This window comes from Saccopteryx leptura, chromosome 1 (assembly GCF_036850995.1).
Source record: "Saccopteryx leptura isolate mSacLep1 chromosome 1, mSacLep1_pri_phased_curated, whole genome shotgun sequence".
NCBI classification, from domain to species: Eukaryota; Metazoa; Chordata; class Mammalia; order Chiroptera; family Emballonuridae; genus Saccopteryx; species Saccopteryx leptura.
In genome coordinates, this window is record NC_089503.1 from 268318502 (window position 1) to 268343471 (window position 24970).

Genomic DNA, 24970 nt, shown 5'->3' on the forward strand with positions numbered 1-24970 from the left:
CAGCATAGCACACACATCGAGAGCGAGCCTGGGCTGCTGCTAAGTCACCTCGCCAGCTCCATGCATCTGCAACCACTTCAGCTTTCTTTTTTTGTCAATCTGTCAATGACAGCATGTGGCCGGAACAGTCACAGAGGCAATGGTGACAGCTGCGGGGTTTCTGGCAGTGGCTGCAAGCAGCTGACCAAAGGTGGAGGCAGGGACGTAGAACAAGAGGCAGGATGGTGTTAGTCTGAGAGAACATCTTAACTTCCGAAAGCTGATGACAAACTGGATGTCATTGGCCAAGGGTCCATCTGGGTAATTCACAACTAAGCCATCAGCTCGAGTTCTGGGCTTGGGACAGGAACTCTTCCAAGAAAGAGCTAAGCTAGGAAGACTCAGGAGCTTACATGGGCAGGCTTTGACCAAAAGAACATAGGAAATGATTTGCTACTTGAGAGAAAATCAACCCCTCCCAAGGAAGCTGTGTGAAAAATGCTTAGTTAACGTTTGCTTGGCTGATAGGGTCTGGGAAGGGAGAAACTCACCCCAGAGGACCTCGGCAGAAAAAGAGTCAACCCATCCATAAAACCAATACGTCTGACATCTGCCTGGAGGGGTGATGAGTGCCAGGAAGACTGTGGAAAGATTCAGTGAGACAATGTTTACAAAGTGCTTTCCAGAGCAGAAAGCATATGCTCAATACACAGTAACCACCACCGACAGTAATGCTCATTCATGGCTGGAGTTAATGATGGTGGTGGGTGGAGGTGACTCATTCCTGGTTGTTGGAGAGGAATTGCTGTTGAAAGATAGCTGTTGGGTTGTTGTTTTCACTGGAGGTGATCATGTTGCTGTTGGCTGTGCGTGTTGGTGATCACAATGGTTCTGTGGGTGAGTTGACTGTGGTGTGGTTGCTTTTGGTGCCAGCTAGTGCTGAACATCGGTGGATGGAGGTTGGTTGCTTTCACCTGGAGGGTGGATCTATGGAATGATGGCAGTTGGTGGTCACTGTTAGAGTTGGGGGTGATGTTGGTAGTGTTCACTTGCTGTCGGTCGTTCGTTTTTTATTTTTAATGACAATCTTGGGAGTAGTGGGTGATGCACTGCTGGTTTTTGAAAGGGGTACTGGTGATTCCTGCTCCAACGGTAATTGACTTTGTGCAGCTGCTGATCGCTAGTATTGTGATTGTGATGGTGGCTATTGATGGTGATTAGTTATTATGGGTTGCTAGTGCTAGGGAGGCTAGGTGGTGATGGTGATGGGTGATGGTAGGGACATTGATGGTGGAATCAATTGTTTTTGTTTGATGTTGGCTGACGGTGCTGCCATTGAGGTTATCAGCAGTTTTCTTTTTTTTACTTTGGTGGTGGTTAGGGGTGGGGTGGGGTAAAGGATGCAATCTGTTGTCGTTGAGTGGTGATGGTGGCGATATGAGTTAATGGTTGTTTTTAGAGCACATGAAGTAGAAAGACCAGTGATGGGACTGCTTGATCCAGGGGCAGTGGCCGTGGAATCACTGGGTGCCAGAGAGAATTGAGAGGAAATAGTTTGGAAGGACAAGGGTCCCCACATGTTGGAGAATGACCTCTGGCTAGGATAAACAGAAACTGCAGTCCTCCCCAAAGGGAGGGAGAGACCCTGGAAGCCTTTGGAGGTGAGAATGTTGTTTGCACAATGTAGGAATGTAGGGTGTGGCCCCAAGCCCCACTGAGTTGCCCCAGGACCAAGGCACCAGGCTCACTCGAGGCCAAGGCAGGGCCACAGGCTGGGCTGTCTCCAGCAGCCACAGAAGCTATGCCCCTCCTTCCGGCTGGCAACCACAGCTTGCAGGACCCCAGCAGGGAAGGAAGTGGCTGTTTTGTTGCTCTCTCCAGGCTGGGGCTCTGCTCATCACCTCCTGGAGTAGTTGGGGCAAATTGCAAAAGCTCCCTCATTCAGCCCTTCCTCCTGGCCCCGCGCCCTGTGCCTGTTGGACAGGCCAACTTACTGCAACTGCTGCTGTTACTGGTGATGGCTAGCATTTCCTCTTTGCACACTTTGCCCCACTGAATCTGCACAGCTGCCCTGGAAAGTCTGTGGCCCTCAATGGTCCCATTTCCATGTGAGGAAACTGAGGCTGGGAGGTTAGGCAAGCTGTTGTATAACCCAAAAGTGCAGAGGATTTCAACTCAGTGACTCCCAAGGTCACACTTTTAATAGCCACCCTGACATTATAACCTCCTTCTACAAATAAGAGGACACCCAGGGGGGTGCTGCTCTCACCACATGCCTGGGCCACTCATCCCTGCCTCATTTGGGTCTGGACTTTCTTTTCCAATGAAACTAGGATCCTCGTGTCTCACACACACCCAAGGCCTTCCTGGTCCACGGCTCTTTGCTGCCACCACCAACTCTGCCTGGGAAGTTCATGTTGCCAGAACTACAGGAAGCCCTCACTGATCACTCCATCTCTCCTTGGTACCAACTAATGTGGACCCACAGTCTCCCCTGGGAAACTCACTTTACCTGCTTGGGATATACTGAGTTCTGCTAAGCCTGGTGCCACCGACATCCATGCACAGTAGGGGCTCAAGAAGTGTGTTCACTACAGGGCTCCAATGCCCCAGCCCTACAGGAGCCATCACATTTGTCACAAACAGCCACATCCTCCTCTGGTACCAGGAAAGCCCCACCTCCCATGCCCTCTGTCATTGGTTGAGGAGACCTTTCTGAAGAGCTGAAGTTAGAAATAATCTTCCCCTTCCCACCCCAGCCACTTTGAGCCCCTGACTCTTTCATAAGAGCCAAAGCAGATTGAGTCATAATTGGCTTGTGGTCAACTGTGACCACAACCTCTTCATTGCACCCCACATCCCAAGGAAGGGACTTAGGAACAAACAGTTTCAACTTGACCCATGGAGACCTGAGGGTCACAGAGACGGGAATACCCATTACATAAGGCATGGGTCAGGCTCATTCCTGTGGTGCTTCTAAGCTGACCAGTTTCTATATGTTTTCAAAGACTGATCATTTGCACTTGATGTTATTGGGACCGCCAGCTGCCCTTCCTAAGGCACCCAGTGCATTTGTTCTCTGTGTTAGCTCATTTAGTCATCTCAGAAAACCCATGCAGAAAGTTTATTATGGAATTCATTTTACACGTGGGGAAACTGAGGCTTTGAGAAGTAAAGTGGCCTCTTGGGGTCATATAGTCAGTCAACTGTCAACCCAGGCCTCACACCCAGTCCACCCCATGCCATAAGTCTTGAGTGTCCTCCTAGACTCTATACCTCCTTGAGCAAAATCCTCTCTCCCTCTCCTGCTAACAACCTACAGGTTTTCTGATTACATGGATCTAGGAGTGGGTCTGGGGATCCGGGTGCCTGGGGCAGGACACAGGGAGAGATGGAAGGGGCTAAAAGAGGCAGAGAGCCACTCAGCCAAGTGGAGGAAGTGGGGAGGGACAGGAAGAGGAACCAAGTCCTCAGCACCAAGAGAGCCAGTCAGACAGAGCCAGACTCTGTGCAGACTCTGACCTCAGAGAAAGGAAGTGGTCTTGAGTGTCAGCTCTGCCTGAGGGGCCCAAGAGCATGGAGACCAGGATGGCCCCACAGGGGAAACCCTGGATAGGACCAGTTTTGTGCCCGCCCCATCCTCATGTGACCCAATCACCACTGACTCAGCCCAGGCTAGGGGACAAACAGCCTTGCTAATGCCCCCCCCCCCACAGGTCCTCTCTTCCTGCTGTATGAACTTGGGGAGGACACCTAACCTCTCTGTGACAGTTTTCTCTTCTGTAAAGTGGACCTAATCATAGTACTGACTTCTGAATATATTGAGAGAATTAAATGAGGTAATTCACGGATAAGCTTAGACCAGAGTCTGGCACAGAATAAGTACCCTATGGGGTGTTTACTACTTTTGCTATTGTTGCAGTCAGTTACCATAGTTACCACCCAAGGCCCCACCTGTTGAGGTCTTCACAGAGAGAATCTATTTCCTGTCCTTCCCAGTAGCTTCCACCCATCCACATCCCCGCCTGCTGCCTCTCCTGCCCCACCAGAACCAGCCCACTCTGGTCTGCTCATCTTGAAAACAAGACACATGATCCTCTGACACGATCTGTCCCTGCAGCCTCTTACCCTCTTCCTCTTCTCAGCCAGACTGCCTCAAAGCATCCTTGATCTTTATCTACACCTCCTGACTTCCCAATCTGACATCTGACCCCGAGGTCACCAACACTCTCAATGGAGTCCCTCTCAGTCTCCAGTGAGCAAAAATGCTCGTCAGTAGCTTGGAGTGCAGTCAACGCTCCCTGCTTCTCCCAACTGGCCCTGTCACCTGCAGGCCACCCTCAATCCTGACAGGCCCCCTCGAAGCCCTGAAATGAAATTCAGTGAAACACTTCAAAAATAATCAATGTGATCCCCCTAGAATATGAAGGAAAAAGTCATTGACAATGAAATGCATGCATAAAGGTGAAGGTGCTCAGGACAGTAGGCAACTGTTGGACAGTGCTCACACCTGGACATAGGCATGCCTTGATATGCCAACAGACTTACCACGAATAGCAGGAGCTTCCAAAGACCGAACAGTTCTTAGGAAAGTCTGAACAAAGTCTGAAAAACAATTCAGCTGAACAAAACAAATCTGAAAAAAACAAAATATCCTGAAGACATTTCTAAAAAATGCAATGTGTACCAACCATGTAAAAATAGATGCCCTCTGATCAATAAAAACAAATGTGCTTCTAGGTTCCAATAATTGGTTATATAAACAGATTTGTCACTTACACGAACACCTGCCAGGCGAGGAGGGGAGCTACAGAAGGATAAGTATTTAATGTAAATCTGGCCCCCTTGATGAGTATTTAATGTAAATCTGGCCCCCTTGGCCCCTTAAACTGTCAGGCTTGTCTCCATCCCTGTGACACCAGAAATGCTCCCACAGTTCCCAAAGTGTCCTCAGAGGTGATATGGCCCTGCTGAGAACTCCTCAAGCCTCAGGCATTCAAGCCCAAATTCTTCTGATGGGCATTCAAGGCTCTTCAGGATATCGCTTCCCTCCATTCATCCCTTCACTCATTCATTCAAATGAGCCTGCTGCTTTGTTAAGCTAGGCATGGCATGAGCCCCTTACCTCAGGAGTTCACACACCAGAAGTTTAGGCTAATAGATGGGATGTCCAAAGCGTGGATGGAGCTATGGTAAGGGAAGCTATGGTAAGGGAAGCCCAGTGGGCTGAGCGGGTCCTGACCTGGTCTGGGTTCAGGGAAGCCTTCTCAGAGGAGGCATCCCCTGAGCCAAGTCTTACAGGATGGATTGGTATTCACTAGACAGGAAGGGTGTTCTGAGCAGAGGGCTCAGCATCTGCAAAGGCTTAGAGGCAACTCAGTAAAGAACTGAAAAAGTTCCCAAAGGCTTCAATTACTAGCACATAGTAGGTGCTCAGGAGTGCTTTGTAGAATGAATGAGTAGGACGGTGCAGGGAAGTCACAGACAGGAGAAGAGCCACAGAGAGGAGAGACCAGATTTGCCATTTGAGAAACCCATTCTGACTACTCAGACTGGAAGCAGTTGGAGAAGTTCAAGCCCTGACTTCCCCCCCCACCCACTCCTTTGCAGTCTGTCCCTGCCTCAGTCACACCTCCTCACCTTTGCCTGGTGGTTCACTCTGATGCACCTTCTTCCTGCTCATAATCAAAACCCTTCTCAACATTCAAGTCCTAGTCCAAACAGTCTCTGGAAACCAGCCACTTGCAGGCGTAGATGCAAGAACTTAGCCTTTGCAGGTGGACTCAGACTCGAACCCTACACCCTTGGAAACAACTGAGTTGTGTCCTGAGCCAAGTGGCTGCGTTTCCTCCCTATCTACACCCCACTGAGTTGTTATAAAGATTGCTGGTAATCTTGGCAAATTGCCCTGCCCAGTGTCAGGTCAGGCCCATCATAGGAGCTTAATGCATGTTAATTCTGTCACGTGCCCCTGTGCCCAGGCCCGTCCTCACAACCACTCAGGCTGGGGATGAGCGTCAGCTGCCCGCCCCACTCTGCTCCCCAGAGCAGCTCATCTTCACATCAACCCTGGGAAGTGAGCTGTTTCTCCCACTTGATAGATGAGGCCGTGTAGGCTCACAGCAGTGTCAGGTAACCCAGCCAGGGTCAGAACCGAGATCTATCCAGTGTGTCCAGATTCTGGCTATGCACCTCCCCTGCTCAGGAAGCTTCTGTGGCTCCCCAGTGCTGCCAGGAGAGGCTGGCTTCTCGTTCTCATTCACTTCTGCCCTACAGTTGCCCACAGTCACCATCCAGTCAGAGTCCCCCCTGCCATGCGTACCTGTTTCTGTTCCCTGGGATCTGCTGGCAATCGCTGGTCCTTTCTGAAGAACTGACTCTGATTTTCGGCATCCCTTGTGGTCTTGGGTCTTTGCTGAAGTCAGTTTCTCTCTTCGCCCCGTCCCTTGTTCGTTCTGTAGGTCCTCCTTGCTGGGGCTGAGAAAGGACTCGGTCCCAGTTTCAGCATCCCAGAAGCTCCTGGCCTGGGAGTAAGGGGCTTCATGGGGGAGGGACATGCTATCTGAGCATTACTGCACCAGACAGGGGAGCCCCAGGCCATAATCACTCTTTTGTCTCCCAGACTTTTGGGTGTACTGTACAGAGGCAGAGTGGGCCTGAGAAAGCCAGCGTGTTTAAGTGTTTAAGGTACTGGATGAGTTCAGTTGGGCTAAAAGCAGAATATATTGAAGGAAGGCTTCCTAGAGAAGAGTTTTATGGGGGGGTGGGAGCTTGTGTCTGAGTCTCCTCCTTGGACCCTAAGGAAGGTGTCAACTGTTGAAAACCTGAAGGAGAAAATGAGAACGGAAAGTGGGAGCCTGGGAAGATGCTGAAGCCGGCACAGGGCAGAGCAAAGGCTCTGAAGATGGAGAAAATGGGGGCAGGGGCAGCATGGCTGTAGGGTTGGCCCTGGCTGGTTTGCTCAGTGGATAGTGTCAGCCCGGTATATGGATGTCCCAGGTTTGATTCCTGGTCAGGGCACACAGGAAAGTAAGTGATCATCTGCTTCTCTTCCCCTCCCTCTCCCCATTCTCTCCCTCTTCTCCTGCTGCCAGTGACTCATTTGGTTCGAACATTGGCCTCAGGCACTGAGGATTGCTCAGTTGATTCGAACACCAGTCCCAAACACGGATTGTGGGGTTGAACCTGGTTGGGGCACATGCAGGAATTTGTCTATCTCCCCTCCTCTCACTTAAAAAAAGAAGAAGAAAGCTATGGGAGCTAAGGAGTAGGGTCACAGCTTAGCACAGAGAGCAGAGGTCACAACTGAGCATGTGATTCTGAGAGGCTCTCAAGAGAAATGAGCTGCTACACATGACCAGGAGAGTGATGAGGGGAGTGGAAGGAAGGAGGCCATGTCCAGCTGGGAGGGGTGGGTAGCAGATCCCATGCCAGGGACTAGCCCTGGGCTTGAGCACGGAGAAGGGGGTTGGGGAAGTGAGGACCAGGGAGGCTGAAAGGGAAGTGGGAAGGAGAAACTGTCACTCTGTCTGGCCTGCTTCTAGGAGGCAGGGAGCCTAGACTGGACCTTGCCCCCCTTTCTCTCCTGGTATCTCCAAGATGAGGAAGCAGGTGAGGCACAGTCAGAAGCTGGGGATGCAGGTGAGCCAGGCGGGGCACTGAAGCCCCAGCCCCACCTTCCAGGGGCCCTTTGCCAGGGCTCACACCCACCCCACTGCCCCTACCCTACCCCCAGGGCAGTAAGGAGCGCTTCTACTGGCAGAGCCACAATGTGAAGCAAAGCGGCGTGGATGACATGGTGCTGCTGCCTCAGATCACTGAAGATGCCATCGTGGGCAACCTTCGAAAACGCTTCATGGATGACTATATCTTTGTATCCTGGGCCGTGGGTGGAGCAGGCAAATGAAGGGCAGAGGGACAGGAGGATGACCAGCCAAAAGATGGGGTGGTGGGTAGGTGAACACAAGAAAGGATGGCAGAGGGACTTCAGCACAAAAGGACATACAGATACCTGAGCAGATGAATGGAGGAAGGGTTGGGCAGTGAGAGCACCGGGTGACAGGATAGGGGACAAATGAGTGACAGCAGAACTCTGCTTGGGAGTGGCTGTTTCTCCCACTTCTTCCTCTGCCCTGGGGTAGCTCAGCCACAATAGACCCGTTTCTCCCATTCTGCACCCATCCCTGTTTTTTCCTAAGAGACCCAGGACACACCTGAGAATCTCCATCCCCCCCACCACCACCACCGTGAGCAGCTGGGCTCTAGGAGGCCCTGGGGGAGCAGGATGAGGGGACAGGGCCCTTGAGAGACAAAGCATGTCAGGACACTGCATGGCTCTTAACCACCCTCCAGACCTACATTGGCTCGGTGCTCATCTCCGTGAACCCCTTCAAGCAGATGCCTTACTTCACCGACCGAGAGATCGAAATTTACCAGGGCGCGGTGAGACCGGGGCTGGGTGGAAGGCACAGTTCCCAGGACCCCTGGCCCCTAGCCCTGGGCTGAGACTTGCCTTCCCCGGCAGGCCCAGTATGAGAACCCCCCCCACATCTATGCCCTCACTGACAACATGTACCGGAACATGCTCATCGACTGTGAGAACCAGTGTGTCATCATCAGGTGTGGAAGAGTCCCCAGACCCTCTTGCCCAGGTCCTGCCCAAAGAGCATCACCACCTGAGGGAGAGCTACTCGGAACCCTGATTCAAACAGAGCATTGCCATCTCTCTCTGTCCTCAGCCAGCTCTCCTTTCCTTGTCACCCTCTGACATTGTCCCTCTGTTATTGTCCATCTGTCCTCTCTAAAGGTCAGCTCCAGCAGGGCAGGGATGTGTACCTGTCTTGTTCACTGTTGTATCCCCAGTGCCTGGAATAGTCCCTCGCACACAGTAGCTAATGAATGAATGAATGAATGAATGAACGAACGGCCAACACTAAAAAGGGCATTTCCCCAACCCCTCCCCGGCACCCCTGGCCAACTGATCATTCCTTGCCTGCCCTGTCCCCAGTGGAGAAAGTGGAGCTGGGAAGACGGTGGCAGCCAAATACATCATGGGCTACATCTCCAAAGTGTCCGGCGGGGGCGAGAAGGTGCAGGTAAGGCAGAAACAGAAAGCAGCGCCAGCTTTCTTCCCACTCCTGCTGTTTTATCTCTCCACAACTGCCTCAGCCTGACCTCTCCCCATGCCACCGTCCTCTGCCCCCAGCACGTGAAGGATATCATCCTGCAGTCCAACCCGCTGCTCGAGGCCTTCGGCAACGCCAAGACCGTGCGCAACAACAATTCCAGTCGTTTTGTGAGTTGCAGCCTTGCTTCTGGAGCAACCACACCCTCCTCTGTCTCTGTCTCTGCTCTGTCACCTGTCTTTCTCTCTCTTTCTCTCTCTCTCTCTCTCTCTCTCTCTCTCTCCTCTACTTGTATTCCCCAGGTCACAGGAAACACATGCTCCTAGATGGAACACTCACTACCTGTTTATTGTTCACTGAAAAAGTGTTCCCTGTTGGAGGAATGTGATGTGTCTGTGTCACATTCTTAATTACTCTGCTGGCTGCAACCATGCCATGTCTGTTCCTAGTCACATTTCAGGTCCTTTATGGTCCAGGTTCTGTCACTATGTAGATACATGGCTTGGACAAAAAAATACAATGTAATTTCCTGAGTCTCTGTTTTCTCATCCATAATATGAAGATGATATTAAAATCCATCTCATAGCCTGACCAGGCAGTGGTGCAGTGGATAGAACGTCGGACTGGGATGTGGAGGACCTAGGTTTGAGACCTCGAGGTCGCCAGCTTGAGCACAGGCTTATCTGGTTTGAGCAAGGCTCACCAGCTTGAGCCCAAGGCTGCTGGCTTGAGCAAGGGGTCACTCGGTCTACTGTGGCCCCCCAGTCAAGGCACATATGAGAAAACAATCAATGAACAACTAAGGAGCCGCAACAAAGAATTGATGTTTCTCATCTCTCTCCCTTCCTGCCTGTCTGTCCCTATCTGTCCCTCTCTCTTCTGTCTCTGCAACAACAACAACAAAAATCCATCTCATAGACCTCAACAATTTCAATACAATGCCTGCACATGGAAATGACTTAATAAAGTTCATACACTAATGAGATTTTTATTTCCCAAAATATTATTAGTTATATTTGTTTTCTAATATACATTTATAATATAATTATATTTTAAGTATTTCCCCAATATTTTGTTATTCAAATTTCAAGTACACAGCAAAGTTGGAAGAATAATAAAATGAACATTTTACTAGACTTGCTTTATTGCATCTCCATCCATCTTATTTTTTTGATGCACTACAAAGCAAGCTGCTGACACCATCCATGCCTTTCCCCCAAAAAAATACCTTCAGCATACAGAGCATTAATTATAGTCATTATAAATTTACAGTTTTTAAAATTTTTCTTTTAAAGTAAAATTTACAGACAGCAGCTGCCCTGGCCTGGTGGGTCAGTGGATAAAGCATCGTCCCAGCACAACGAGGTTGTGGGTTTGATCTCCTGTCAGGGCACTTATGAGACGTGATCAACAAGCACACAACTAAATGGAACAACTAAGTAGAACAATGAGTTGATGCTTCTCTCTCAATCAATAGGAAAAACAAAACAACAACAACAACAACAAAATACCTAAATCTAAAGTGGACCGTTCACTGAGCTTGGGAAAATGCATACTCTGTGCAACCCAAACCCCTGTCAATATACAGAACATTACTGTTGCTCCAGAAAGTTCCCTTTTGTCCCTTTCTCATCAATTTCTACCCCCACTACTCCTCAAGCAACTACTCCTCTGAATTTTTCACCATAGATTAGTCTCAGTTGTTCTAGAACTCCTTATAAATGGAATTACACAGTGTGTGTTTTCAAATTCCTGATACACCCAAAAAACATGGATAAACCGCAAAATATATAATTACATTTTATTTTCTATGGTCTCATTGTACAATAGAATAAGTATATGTCACATACAACAGCTGTTAGTATAGTGTGATAATATAATTTGTATTTCTGTTGCATGGAGGAGACAGAAAGGAAATGAATGGAACTTGTCAGCTCTCCAACCTCTGGCCAGAGAAGAACCCAGATGGTGTCAGAAACCAAAGGAGGGGCTTTGTGAGGCCTTTGCTCCAGGCTCAGGGACACGTGGGAGACAGTCAGGATCACTGGAACCAGTAGTGTCCCATAGAGACATGGAGGCCTCTGTGTTGTGGCAGAGGTCTGGGAAATTGGTCAATAAAATGTCATACTTCTGTATGCCAGGCACAGGGCAAGCGCCCTGAGTGAGGGCTTGAATCAGCAGAGAGGGGTTAAAGAAAAAGCTTAAGCAAAGGCAAGAGAGAAGGAGCTGGTGGGAAAGACAAGCATATGTGGGAGGCAGGGAAAGGAAGGAAAGCAAGCTGAAGTCACATGGATAAGAGGAGGAAAGAGGCCAAGCCCCTAAGACCCATCCCAGTCCTTCTCCAACCTGTACCCCCAGACCCCTTGGGAGCTGACATGGTTCTCTCGAATTCAGGGCAAGTACTTTGAAATCCAGTTCAGCCGTGGCGGGGAGCCAGATGGGGGCAAGATCTCTAACTTCCTGCTGGAGAAATCCCGCGTGGTCATGCAGAATGAAAATGAGAGGAACTTCCACATCTACTACCAGGTATGAGGAAGAGGGAGTCCCACCTGGAGGTAACATGGGAGGGTCAGTGAGGACTGGGGGACAAGGCCTGCACTGGTCCACTGCTTGAGCATTGCTCACCCTCCAGCTGCTGGAAGGGGCCTCCCAGGAGCAGCGGCAGAACCTGGGGCTCATGACCCCTGACTACTATTACTACCTCAATCAGTCGGACACCTACAAGGTGGACAGTACCGATGACAGGAGCAACTTCAGTGAGACTCTGGTGAGCATCAACCTCCAGCCCAGTGTTACAAATCAGGAAACTGAGACCCAGAGACATGTAGGGGCTTGCCCAAGGTCATGCAGAGAGTGGTGAAAAGAGGCAAAACGGGGACCCAAGTGTGCTGGCTCTGAGCCTGTGCTGTGACCCCAGAAGCCAATCCTAAGGGACAGGGTGGAAGTGGGGAATGGTGGCCCAAGCTCTGCGTCTGTTGTGCCCACAGAGCGCAATGCAGGTCATCGGAATCCCACCCAATGTCCAGCAGCTGGTCCTGCAGCTCGTGGCAGGGATCTTGCACTTGGGAAATATAAGCTTCTGTGAAGATGGGAATTATGCCCGGGTGGAGAATGTGGACCGTGAGTTTGGGTGCTGGGGAGGGCGGGCAGCAGGCATGTGTGGGTGTGTGAACACTTCCTCCTAGTTTGGCCCCCAAAGGGTGAGAAATCCTAAGGACAATTTCAGTGTCACTGGGAAAAACAAGGAGAGACAGAGCACTGAGGAACAAGAGCCTGACCAGCTGTCCTCTTCCCCCCCTGCATGGCAGTCCTGGCCTTTCCCGCCTACCTGCTGGGCATCGACAGCGGGCGGCTACAGGAGAAGCTGACCAGCCGCAAGATGGACAGCCGCTGGGGTGGGCGCAGTGAGTCCATCGACGTGACCCTGAATGTGGAGCAGGCAACTTATACCCGCGATGCCCTAGCCAAGGGACTCTACTCCCGTCTCTTCGACTTCCTCGTGGAGGCAAGAGTGGCAGGGGCCAGGGGTGGGACAGGCGCTCGGGGATCAGCCAAATGGGGAAGGCAGCCTGGACTATCACAACCTCACCTATTCCCCGCCTTGAGACGCATCAGGCAGGGGCAGGTGGTGGTCATGTGGAAGGCTCAGGGCTCCCTCTGGCTGTGGCATGGAACTCAGGCCTGGACTGGGACAGGGGCAGTGGTGATGGAGATGGGTGAGTGCATTTGAGAGCCAAGAGGAGGACTGGACTGTCTGGAGGACAAGGTGGTGGACTGGATGGGGCAGATGGGGATGGAATATGTCAAGGTAACAAACGGCAGCAGTGTGTGCCCTTCACTGTTGTAACTGTTTTACATGCATCAGTTTACTTAATTCCTGGGAAAAGCCCTATGAACAGTTGCAATTTTTCACCCATTTTAAAGATAAGAAAATAGAAGGGTAGAGTTGTTAAAGGGCAGAGCCAGCTCCCAAGGCAGAAACTCGAGGATGCTCTGGGTTCCTCATATGGGTGACTAATGGGGGCATGCACAAAGCTGGAGAAAAGAGGAAAATGACTGGTGTGAGGGGACATAGCCTACAATGTACTAAGAGCATAACGAGAGTGGCAGGCTGGCACCCACCTCCTGTCCCTTCCCACATCACAGGCCATCAACCGTGCTATGCAGAAGCCCCAGGAAGAATACAGTATTGGCGTGCTTGACATCTATGGCTTTGAGATCTTCCAGGTTTGGTCTCTGCTCCCAGGCCCACACCCTCTCCCAGTGGCCCAGGAGTCTCCAAGCGTTAGCCCACTGAAGGAAGCACTCTTTTCTTCCTTTGGCAGAAAAACGGCTTTGAGCAATTCTGCATCAACTTTGTCAACGAGAAGCTACAACAGATCTTTATTGAACTTACCCTGAAGGCCGAGCAGGTGGGCAGGAACAGTCAAGTGGCCAGGGACCCGGGACACTGGATTGGGGGCAGGACCATGAAGGTGGCAGAGCCACCAGGGGATACCTCAGTCCCCTATTTCCATCTCTCTCTGCTGACCTAGCCAGCCTCTACTGTGAGATTTCCTATAGAAGAGGTTTTCCACCCCTAAAGCTTTGACAAGGGCTCGGGAGTAACCTCTTCACTCCTTCAACAATGATTTATTGAGCACCTACTGTGTGCCAAGCACTGTCTACAGTACTGGGGAGGCACCATGAAAGGACAGATAAAAATCCCTGATGTTTTCCTTCTACCTGTCCCACAGAAGCAGAGCCTCAGAAAAGGATCCAGGGCAGAGACCAGGAGAGGAGTGAGGCAGTGAGGCAGAGATTTTTTAAAGCCCCAATGGGGTACGTTAATAAGCAGGTTACACTAAGGCACCCAGGGCTCAGTTCTGCTGGACCCCAGAGTAACTTTGCAGAACAGATGTCAGGGTTGGCTCACCGAGGAGAAAGGCCACGAGGCTGTGTCTCCCCAAGCTCCTGTCTGTCTGTGGTTGAGGGCTGCCAGGGGTGGCACTTCCAGCCTGCCCCACTCAGAGGGTATGGGCTTTGTTCCAGGAAACAGTCCTAATTGGTGAGATTTGGGGGGAGCGCCCACCCCATTTTCTTTCTTTTTCTTAACAAAAATGAAACTTCATGGAGGCCCCCGGGCCACAGAGTTCAGGCAAGAGGTCACCCTGTGTCAAGGACATGATAGAGGAGTCTTATTTGACTTTCCTGTGGCAAAGGTTGTTGAGGGCCACACTTCTTGCAGCAGTTGACAGCACAGGGTACAGGCAGGCATAACACTTGCGGCAGATCATGTCACAGTTGTACTTCCAGGCAAGCTGGCAGAAGGAGGGCTTGATGATGCAGCTCACCTCCCCACACACATCCCCAGACGAAGCACCAGGGGCCGGGTGGACTCTGTCTGAATATCATAGTCTGAGAGAGGGCCACATCCTCCCGATGTTTGCCCATAGAAATCAGGCACTGCTGGTCAGGCAGGATGCCCTCCCTGTCCTGGATTTTAGCTTTGGCATTCTCAGTGGTGTCACTGGGCTGACCTCGAGGGTATGGTCTTGCCAGCCAGGGTCTTCACAAAGACCTGCATCTCCGTGTCTGCTGGGGAGGCGGCCCACTGCCTTGTTGAAGAGAAAGAAGGCAGTGGCCCACCCCACTCTCATCACCCATCCTTAAGCATACATTCTAGAAATACATACATCCCTGCCCCCTTTGTCACCCCCCAGGAGGAGTATGTCCAGGAGGGTATCCGCTGGACTCCCATCCAGTACTTCAACAACAAAATCGTCTGTGACCTCATTGAAAACAAGCTGGTGAGGGCAAGGCCAGCTTTAGGGGGGTCTCAATGGGCCCCAGCACTGAGCCTGAGACCTGGGAGAGCTGGGAGGGGTAAGGTTCCCATAGCCCCTGGCTACCCAGGAGCACAGCTGACACCTCCCATCAGGCACCGCACCCATTCATTCTGCCCACCTGCTCATCTTTTACTTGTTCACTCAACATTCCCCCAGGCAACCTGCTCAGGGATAGGTCCCCCACCAGACATCCCAGTCTGGGAAAGGGGAAGAAACATGGATCTCTTATAGGGTCCCTCATCCCATCCTGCACCCCAGGGAGCTTCCACAGCTGCCCTCACACACACATTTGGGACCTCCACCACCTTTTGTTCTTATATTTGGAAGTCCCCCACCACCACTCCCACCCTAGGGAAGGTCTCTGTGCTGAGATTCAGGCGAAGTAAGGCCAGGCTGAGTGACTGACACCTCCCACAACCACAGAGCCCCCCAGGCATCATGAGTGTCCTGGACGACGTGTGTGCCACCATGCACGCCACAGGTGGTGGTGCCGACCAAACACTGCTACAGAAGCTGCAGGTGGCTGTGGGTACCCACGAGCACTTCAACAGCTGGAGCTCCGGCTTCGTCATCCACCACTATGCCGGCAAGGTGCGTTGTGCCTGTCTCCCGTCTCCCCCCACAGCCCAAATGGCCCCAGTGGCACCTCCTCACAGACCCCAGGATCTCCAGGCTGCAGCCTCCCAACCTCCTAATGAAAGGACCCCCTAGGGACTCCCAGCCAAGGCTGTAGAACTCTACCCACCTTCTCCAGCCCTTCCAAACTGACCAGAAACACAGATCCCCCCATTCGCTGACCCCCAGAAACTGGCCTGGGCCCCCTACCATGCCTTCAGCCAGAGCTGCAGAAACCCACAGCTCCTCCTACAAATGGGACACTTTCCTCTTAAAGTACAGATACTCCCTCCAAATGACCCCAAATTGGGCAGCAGACTCCCCAAACCCACTAACCTCTGATGCAGGACATAGCCCACCAACTTCTGATCCCAATCTGTAGACCCCAAGCCCATGCTGCAGGCCAGCACCCTCCAAAATGGGCCAGAGCCCTCTGTAGACCCCTCCCCAAGTCTATAGAAATCCACTGGCCTCCCACCCTGGTCATGGTCCCGCTCTCCAATTGACGGGACTGCAGACTTTCCCACTGACCTTAACATGAATGGCAGACAGCCCCAGGGGGACCCTTGGCTTGCTACATCCCACCTGTCCCTAAACTGGGCTGGAGCTCCTGTGTCCCTGGGCCAGGGAATACCCACAGCCAGCACTACAGAGAGCCTCCACCTTGGATGGCAGACCCATCTCACAAGCCTGGCTGAAGTCCTCCAGGGTCTCCAGCCATTGCTGTCACCTTCTCCAGACACAGCTTCCCATTCCTTCAATTGGCCCTGACACAGATGCTCTGACCTTTAACTTCAAATTAAGTGGCAGAACCCCTACCCCAGGAACCACCCAAGCTGCAGTCCACCCCCCAAATATGGGCTATAACCATCAGCCCCCTGCCTCTAACCCAGTCTACCTGGACTGTAACACCAGCTCCCCTCAACTCTGATCCTGATCCACCCTGGCCTCAGTCCCTCACTTCCCCCATGCCACATCTCTCCAGGTCTCCTATGATGTCAGCGGCTTTTGCGAGAGGAACCGAGATGTTCTTTTCTCCGACCTCATTGAGCTGATGCAGACCAGTGAGCAGTGAGTGGTTCTGGGCATGGAACACTGGGGCAGAACCCATCCCTGGGGATGGGAGAGGACCGGGGACCACCTCATCTTCCCCAGAGCTCCCTCATGCCATAGACTGTGTGGCCAGGACAGTATTTCTAGTGACTGATTCTGACTCAACACTAACACTTCAAGCCTCCCTTAATCCAGGCATTGGTTGCAGCTAGCTTCCCCTTCCACGCAGTGAGGACACATCGCACCTCACATTTCCTGTACTAACACATGTGACTGTTTCCCTGACCATGGCCAGGTACCATCTTTTGGCTTTTTTTTTTTTTTTTTAATGGGGTGACATTGATTAATTAGAGTACATAGATTCAGAGAAAACATCTCCAGGTTATTTTGACATTTGATTATGTTGTATATCCATCACCCAAAGACATATAGTCTTCCATCACCTTCTATTTGGTTTTCTTTATGCCCCTCCCCTCCCCCCATTCCCTCCCTCTCCTCCCTTCCCCTCCCTCTGGTAACTACCACACTCTTGTCCATGTCCCTGAGTCTCATTTTTGTGTCCCACCTATGTATGGAATCATATACTCCTTAGTTTTTTCTGATTTACTTATTTCACTCAGTATAATGTTATCAAGGTCCATCCATGTTGTTGTAAATGATCCTATGTCATCATTTCCTATGGCTGAGTAGTATTCCATAGTGTGTGTGTGTGTGTGTGTGTGTGTGTGTGTTTATAGAGACAGAGAGAGAGTCAGAGAGAGGGATAGATAGGGACAGACAGACAGGAACGGAGAGAGATGAGAAGCATCAATCATCAGTTTTTCGTTGCGACACCTTAGTTGTTCATTGATTGCTTTCTCATATGTGCCTTGACCGTGGGCCTTCAGCAGACCGAGTAACCCCTTGCTTGAGCCAGCGACCTTGGGTCCAAGCTGGTGAGCTTTTTGCTCAAGCCAGATGAGCCGCACTCAAGCTGGTGACCTCAGGGGTCTCGAACCTGGGTCCTTCACATCCCAGTCCGACACTCTATCCACTGCACCACCACCTGGTCAGGTATTCCATAGTGTATATGTATCACATCTTCTTTATCCAATATTCTACTGAAGGGCTTTTTGATCGTTTCCATGTCTTGGCCACCGTGAACAATGCTGCGATGAACATGGGGCTGTATGTGTCTTTATGTACCAGTGTTTTTGAGTTTTGGGGGTATATATCCAGTAGAGGGATTGCTGGGTCACATGGTAGTTCTATTCTTAATTTTTTGAGGAACCACCATACTTTCTTCCATAATGGTTGTACTACTTTACATTCCCACCAACAGTGGATGACGGTTCCTTTTTCTCCACAGACTCTCCAACACTTGCTATTACCTGTCTTGTTGACAATAGCTAATCTAACAGGTGTGAGGTGGTATCTCATTGTAGTTTTGATTTGCATTTCTCTAAATAGCTAGTGAAGATGAGCATCTTTTCATATATCTGTTGGCCATTTGTATTTCTTCCTGGGAGAAGTGTCTGTTCATGTCCTCTTCCCATTTTTTTATTAGATTGTTTGCTTGTTTGTTGTTGAGTTTTATGAGTTCTTTGTACATTTTAAATATTAGGCCCTTATCTGTGCTGTTCAAAAATATCATCTCCTATTTAGTTGGCTGTCTGTTTGTTTTGTTGTCAGTTTCTCTTGCTGTGCAAAAGCTTCATAGTCTGATGTAGTTCCATTTATTTATCTTTGCCTTCACTTCTCTTGCCTTTGGAGTCAAATTCATAAAGTGCTCTTTATGGCCAAGGTCCATGAGTTTAGTGCCTATATTTTCTTCTATGTAATTTATTGTTTCAGGTCTATATTTAGGTCTTTGATCCATTTTGAATTAATTTTAGTACAAGGGGACAAACTGTAGTCGAGTTTCATTCTTCTGCATGTGGCTTTCCAGTTTTCCCAGCACCATTTATTGAAGAGGCTTTCTTTTCTCCATTGTGTGTTGTTGGCCCCTTTATCAAAGATTATTTGACCATATATATGTGGTTTTATTTCTGGGCTCTCTATTCTGTTCCATTGGTCTGAGTGTCTATTTTTCTGCCAATACCATGCTGTTTTGATTGTTGTAGCTCTATAATATAATTTGAAGTCAGGTATTGTAATGCTCCCAGCTTCGTTCTTTTTCCTTAGGATTGCTTTGGCTATTCAGGGTATTTTATAGTTCCATATAAACATGATGATTTTTGTTTCGTTTCTTTAAAAAGTGACATTGGAATTTTAATGGGAACTGCATTAAATTTGTATATCGCTTTGGGTAATATAGTGATTTTGACTATATTTATTCTTCCTATCCAAGAACAAGGAACATTTTTCTATTTCTTTGTATCTTTTTTTATTTCCCTTAACAATGCTTTGTAGTTTTTATTATATAGGTCCTTTACATTTTGTTATGTTTATTCCTAGGTATTTTGTTGTTGTTGTTGTTGTTGCAACCATGAAGGGGATTATTTTTTTTAGTTCGTTTTCTGATGTTCCATTGTTGGTATATAGGAACCCTAAAGACTCCATAAAAAGACTACTTTTGGCTTTTTATACCTCAAAATTTTGTTCAAGCTCTGCTGTGGACCAAGTACCATTTTCAACCCTTTTCACCTCATGGCACATATAAATTACTAAAATCCTGCAGCACACCAAAAAATATATTCTTTTGCGAATCTGACAAAAGAAATCAGTATACTTTTGATTCATTCACACCAGATGGCTACTGTTGTCATTTTTTTATTTGACACTCTAAGGCAGGGGTCTCAAACTCAACTCAGCATGTGGGCCGCAGAGCAAGATCACAGCTGTTCGGCCGGCCGCACTAGGTCTACAAAAGGCAACTGTTATGCAACACTTTTCTCACTGCAGTTGAAAACAAAAAAAAATCAGTACAACAAGCACAATCGTACATGCAGTTTACTCAGTGTCACAAAACGACCAGAAACTGTAGTTCGCATCACAACTGCTGTTAACTAAGCTAATATCTAGCTAGGATGCTAGAGAAATGAAAAATACAAGTAGGCCCCTAGGCTTACTTAATTTTATCCAAAATATTTTGAACTTCGTGGATTAGTCTGCGGGCCGCACAAAATTGTTCGGCGGGCCGCGAGTTTGAGACCCCTGCTCTAAGGGGAAAGAAGTCAGTGCCCTGATTTAAACAGCCACATATTGCATGTTTTAAATTTTCTTGCAGCATACCGATTAAAAATTGCTGGTCTAGAGTAGTACTGTTCAATACAGTCCACATCTAGCAGAATTCAAGCTACACAGATAATTATTCAGGTATAATTGGCATACCATGAAATGCACCCAGTTTAAGAATGATATTTTTGCCTGACCAGTCAGTGGTACAGTGGATAGAGCATTGGCCTAGGATTCTGAGGACCCAGGTTCAAAACCCTAAGGTCGCCAGCTTGAGTGTGGGCTCATCCTGCTTGAGCATCAGATCACTGGCTTGAGCACTGGATCATAGACATGACCCCATGGTCACTGGTTTGAGTGTGGGATCATAGACATGAGCCCATGGTCACTGGCTTAAGCCCAAAGGTCACTGGCTTGAAGCCCAAGGTCACTGGCTGAGCAAGGGGTCATTGGCTCGGCTGGAGCCCCTTGTTAAGGCACACATGAGAAAGCAATCAATGAACAATAAGTGCCACAATTAGGAGTTGATGCTTCTCATCTCTTTCCCTTACTGCCTGTCTGTCCCTGTCTCTGTCACTCTCTCTCTCTGACCTAAAAAAAAAAGAAAAAAAGAAAAAAGAAAGAAAGAGCCTGACCAGGCAGTAGAACAGTGGATAGAGCATTGAACTGGGATGCAGAGGACCCAGGTTCAAAACCCTGAGGTCGCTGGCTTGAGCGTGGGCTCACCAGCTTGAGCACAGGGTCGCTGGCTTGAGTGTAGGATCATAGAAATGATCCCATGGTTGCTGGCTTGAGCCTAAAGGTCACTGGCTTGAGCACAGGGTCTCTCACTCTGAGAAAGCAATCAATGAACAACTAAGGTGCTGCAATGAAGAACTGATGCTTCTCATCTCTCTCCCTTCTTGTCTGTATTGTCCCTATCTGTCCCTCTCTCTGCCTCTCTGTCTCTGTCACACACACACACAAAGTGATTTTTACTTCAGACTTGGGACAACCACCACCACAATCCAATTTGGAATATTTGTATCATCCCAGAAAGATCCTTTGTGATGAAACGCAGTCAATCACCATCCCCACCAACCGTGTAATTTTAAATTTTCCAGTAAGCTCACTTAAAAAGTAAAAAGACAAATGGCTTGATTGGTTTGAGAGCATTGGCCCCAGGTGAGGATGGCTCCATGGAGCCTCCACCTCAGGCACTAAAAAAAAAAAAAAATAGCTAGGTTGCCCGGTGGATTCCAGTCTGGGCACATGCAGGAAGTCTATCTTCCCTCCTCTCACTTGAAAAAGAAGGGGGAATAAAGGTAAAAAAGCAAACAGTTGAAATTTTCAAATGTTTTCTTTAATGCACAACACTCAAAATGTTATCTCAACATGCAATCAATTATTTTTAAAAATATTTTAAATTTATTTTTATTTTTTTTAATTTTTTTTTTTTTTTTTTCATTTTTCTGAAGCTGGAAACAGGGAGAGACAGTCAGACAGACTCCCGCATGCGCCCGACCGGGATCCACCCGGCACGCCCACCAGGGGCGACGCTCTGCCCACCAGGGGGCGACGCTCTGCCCATCCTGGGCGTCGCCATATTGCGACCAGAGCCACTCCAGCGCCTGAGGCAGAGGCCACAGAGCCATCCCCAGCGCCCGGGCCATCCTTGCTCCAATGGAGCCTCGGCTGCGGGAGGGGAAGAGAGAGACAGAGAGGAAAGCGCGGCGGAGGGGTGGAGAGCAAATGGGCGCTTCTCCTGTGTGCCCTGGCCGGGAATCGAACCCGGGTCCTCCGCACGCTAGGCCGACGCTCTACCGCTGAGCCAACCAGCCAGGGCTTTTTTTAAATTTTTTAAAGACTTTATTCATTTTAGAGAAGAGAGAGAGAGAGAGAGAATGAGAGAGAGAAGGGGAGGAGGAGAAGGAAGCATCAACTCCCATATGTGCCTTGACCAGGCAAGCTCAGGGTTTCGAACCAGTGACCTCAGTGTTCCAGGTCGATGGTTTATCCACTGCACCACCACAGGTCAGGCTTATTTTTATTGATTTTAGAGAGGAGAGGGTAGAGAGAAAGAGAAACACTGATTTGTTGTTCCACTTATTTATATATTTATTGGTTGATTCTTGCACGTGCCCTAACCAGGGATCGAACACACAACCTTGGTATATTGGGACAACGCTCTAAACCAACATAGCTAACCAACCAGGGAAATACTTAAAAATTATTAATGATACATTTTGCAATTGCTTTTTCCATACTGCTTATTTTTTGAAACCCAGTGTGTATTTTAACATGTATAGTACATCCCGATTCAGACAGGCTGAGTTTCAAGGTTCTCAACAACTACATGGGAAGGCACATAGGTGGCCACCATATTGGAAGGCACATAGTTGTGGTTCTCAAAGTGGGGTCCCTGGACCAGCAGCATCAGCATCCCCTGGGGATGTGTTAGAAATTATTAGGCCCCAGCCCAGACCTGTGAATGAGAAACCCAAGGGGTGGGGCAAGGCAATGTGTGTTTATCTAACTTTCCTGGTGATTCTGGTGCCCACTGAAGTCTGAGAACCACTGGGACTAGTGTAAAAAAAAAACTAAGTTGATAAAGAGATGGAGAGTTGAGAGGGCACTATTCCTTTTTACTTTAATCTTTTAACTGTGATAAAATATACATAATATAAAATTTATCTTTTCACCATTTTATTTTTTTAATGTTTATTTTTTATTGATTTTAGAGAGAGAAAGGGAGAGAGAGAGACAGGAACATTGATTCGTTCCTGTATGTGCCCTGACCTGAGATTGAACCAGCGACCTCTGCACTTAGGATGACACTCTAACCCAGGGGTAGTCAACCTTTTTATTCCTACCGCCCATTTTTGTATCTCTGTTAGTAGCAGAATTTTCTAACTGCCCACTGGTTCCACAGTAATGGTGATTTATAAAGTAGGAAAGTAACTTTACTTTATAAAATTTATAAAGCAGAGTTACAGCAAGTTAAAGTATATAATAATAATTACTTACCAAGTACTTTATGTCGGATTTTCGCTAAGTTTGGCAGAATATATCTTTACAAATCAACTTACTATAGTTAAATCTATCTTTTTATTTATCTTATTTTTATTAATTTTAATGCAGTGACATTGATAAATCAGGGTACATATGTTCCAAGAAAACCTCTCCAGATTGACATTTGATTATGCTGCATACCCCTCACCCAAAGTCAAATTGTCTTCTGTCACCTTCTATCTGGTTTTCTTTATGCCCCTCCCCTCCCCCCTAAATCTGTCTTTTTATTTATACTTTGGTTGCTCCACCACTACCCACCATGAAAGTTGGAAAGCCCACTAGTAGGCGGTAGGGACCAGGTTGACTACTACTGCTCTAACCAACTGAGCTATCTGGCCAGGGCTGTTTACCATTACTTTTTTTAAAATCTTTTATTATATTTTATTTTATTTATTCATTTTAGAGAGGAGAGGGAGAGACAGAGGGACAGAGAGAAAGGAGAGACAGAGAGAGAGAAGGGGGGAAGGAGCTGGAAGCATCAACTCCCATATGTACCTTGACCAGGCAAGCCCAGGGTTTCGAACCGGCAACCTCAGCATTTCCAGGTCAATGCTTTATCCACTGCGCCACCACAGGTCAGGCCAAAGGGAAATAAAGAGACAGACTCTCACATGTACCCTGACCGAGATCCACCCAGCAACCCCCATCTTGGGCCAATGGTCAAATCAACTGAACTATTCTCAGCACCTGAGGTCAACACTCAGCCCAACCAAGCTGTCCTCAGTGCCCAGGCCCAACACTCAAACCAGCTGAGCCACTGGCTGCAAGAGAGGAAGGGAGAGAGAAGGGAGAGAGGGAGGGGAAAAGAAGCAGATGGTCACTTCTCATGCGTGTCCTGACTGGGGGGTTGAATCCGGAATGTCTGCATGCAGAGCCAATGCTCTATCCACTAAGCCTACTGGCCAGGGCCCTTTTTACCATTTAAAAGTATACAATTCAGTTGCATTAAGTACATTCACAGTATTATGCAACTATCACCATTATCTATTCCAGAACTCTTTAATTCCCCCAAATGGATACTCCATATATCTATTACACAGTCTGCTCATCCCTGAAGAGATGAGAGAGGGAGCCATGATGTACAAAGTGTATTTAACTGACCTCCTGTTGATAAGACACTTAGGTTGTACCCATCTCTGATCATTATAAACAGGGATGCAGCAGCAGGCATCCGTGTCCTACATGCAAGCCTGTGTGTATAGGATATAGGATAGTGCCTACAAGGGGACCTGCCCCTGCTGCTCAAGGTGCTACACAACTGGATATATTTTCCTACTTCATTTAATTTTTTACTACTTTACTTGCTACCCAAGTCATGTGTGATCATGGAAGAAGTAACAGATCAAATACTCAAGGAACCAAAAGGATGAAACCAACCCTCTGTTCTTCAACATCTCACCCTCCACATTCAGAAAGAACTATACTTTTCAGCATGCCCTCTGAGTCTCAGGAACCTAGACACCCCACTTCTGAAAGAGGGCAACCCAAGGTCCAGCTGCACCTCAAACCCCTTCTCTCTCCTTGCTCAGAGCCTTCCTCCGGATGCTCTTCCCCGAGAAGCTGGATATAGAAAAGAAGGGACGCCCCAGCACTGCTGGTTCCAAGATCAAGGTGAGCCTTAGGGCAGGCAAGGAGGAGACGGGTGTGTGGAGGTCTCTGTCTGTCTTTCCCCCATTCCAGGTCTTCTGTCCCTGTCTCTGGGACCCCCTGTCCAGCAGAGTCTGCTTCCAGCTCCGGGATTAGGAGTCTTGAACCAGCTTCCTCGATAACCCCCTAACTCCCTAAATCCAGAAGTGAACCCCCATCTTTAAAAATGTTTTTTCCATTGATGAGAGAAAAGAAAAGGGGGGGAGGAATATATAAAGAGAAGCATCAACTCATTGTTCCACTTTGTTGTGCGCTGATTGGTTGCTTCTTCTATGTGCCCTGACTGGGAATCAAATCTGTCACCTCAGTGCACTGGGCCAACTGGCCCACCCACAGCCAAGTCCTGAACCATCATCTTAATAATTTTTTTTGGCCTTTTGGCCATTTTCCACCTTTTAAAAATTGTGATAAAACATACATTTAAAAAAATTACCATTTTAACCATTCAGTGTACAATTCAGTGGCATTAAGTACACTAACATTGTTGTACAACCATCCCATCACCTGTCTCCAGAA

At 48.7% G+C, this 24970-nt stretch overlaps 1 protein-coding gene across 2 annotated transcripts in view; it reads left to right on the top strand.

The window, feature by feature from the left end:
• MYO1F (myosin IF) overlaps positions 1 to 24970 on the top strand; it is a 40293-nt gene that overhangs the window by 889 nt on the left and 14434 nt on the right. The window contains exons 2-17 of one of the 2 annotated variants that reach the window (XM_066352154.1): positions 7524 to 7620; positions 7715 to 7852; positions 8332 to 8421; positions 8504 to 8598; positions 8987 to 9074; positions 9185 to 9274; positions 11499 to 11630; positions 11737 to 11871; positions 12092 to 12224; positions 12413 to 12609; positions 13251 to 13331; positions 13430 to 13516; positions 14807 to 14893; positions 15356 to 15523; positions 16533 to 16618; positions 24337 to 24418. In XM_066352154.1, coding sequence (XP_066208251.1) covers positions 7579 to 7620; positions 7715 to 7852; positions 8332 to 8421; positions 8504 to 8598; positions 8987 to 9074; positions 9185 to 9274; positions 11499 to 11630; positions 11737 to 11871; positions 12092 to 12224; positions 12413 to 12609; positions 13251 to 13331; positions 13430 to 13516; positions 14807 to 14893; positions 15356 to 15523; positions 16533 to 16618; positions 24337 to 24418 — 1731 coding nt within the window. In that variant the 5' untranslated portion in view covers positions 7524 to 7578. The remainder of the gene's footprint in view (positions 1 to 7523; positions 7621 to 7714; positions 7853 to 8331; positions 8422 to 8503; positions 8599 to 8986; positions 9075 to 9184; positions 9275 to 11498; positions 11631 to 11736; positions 11872 to 12091; positions 12225 to 12412; positions 12610 to 13250; positions 13332 to 13429; positions 13517 to 14806; positions 14894 to 15355; positions 15524 to 16532; positions 16619 to 24336; positions 24419 to 24970) is intronic. The other variant, XM_066352155.1, reaches the window with a different exon arrangement.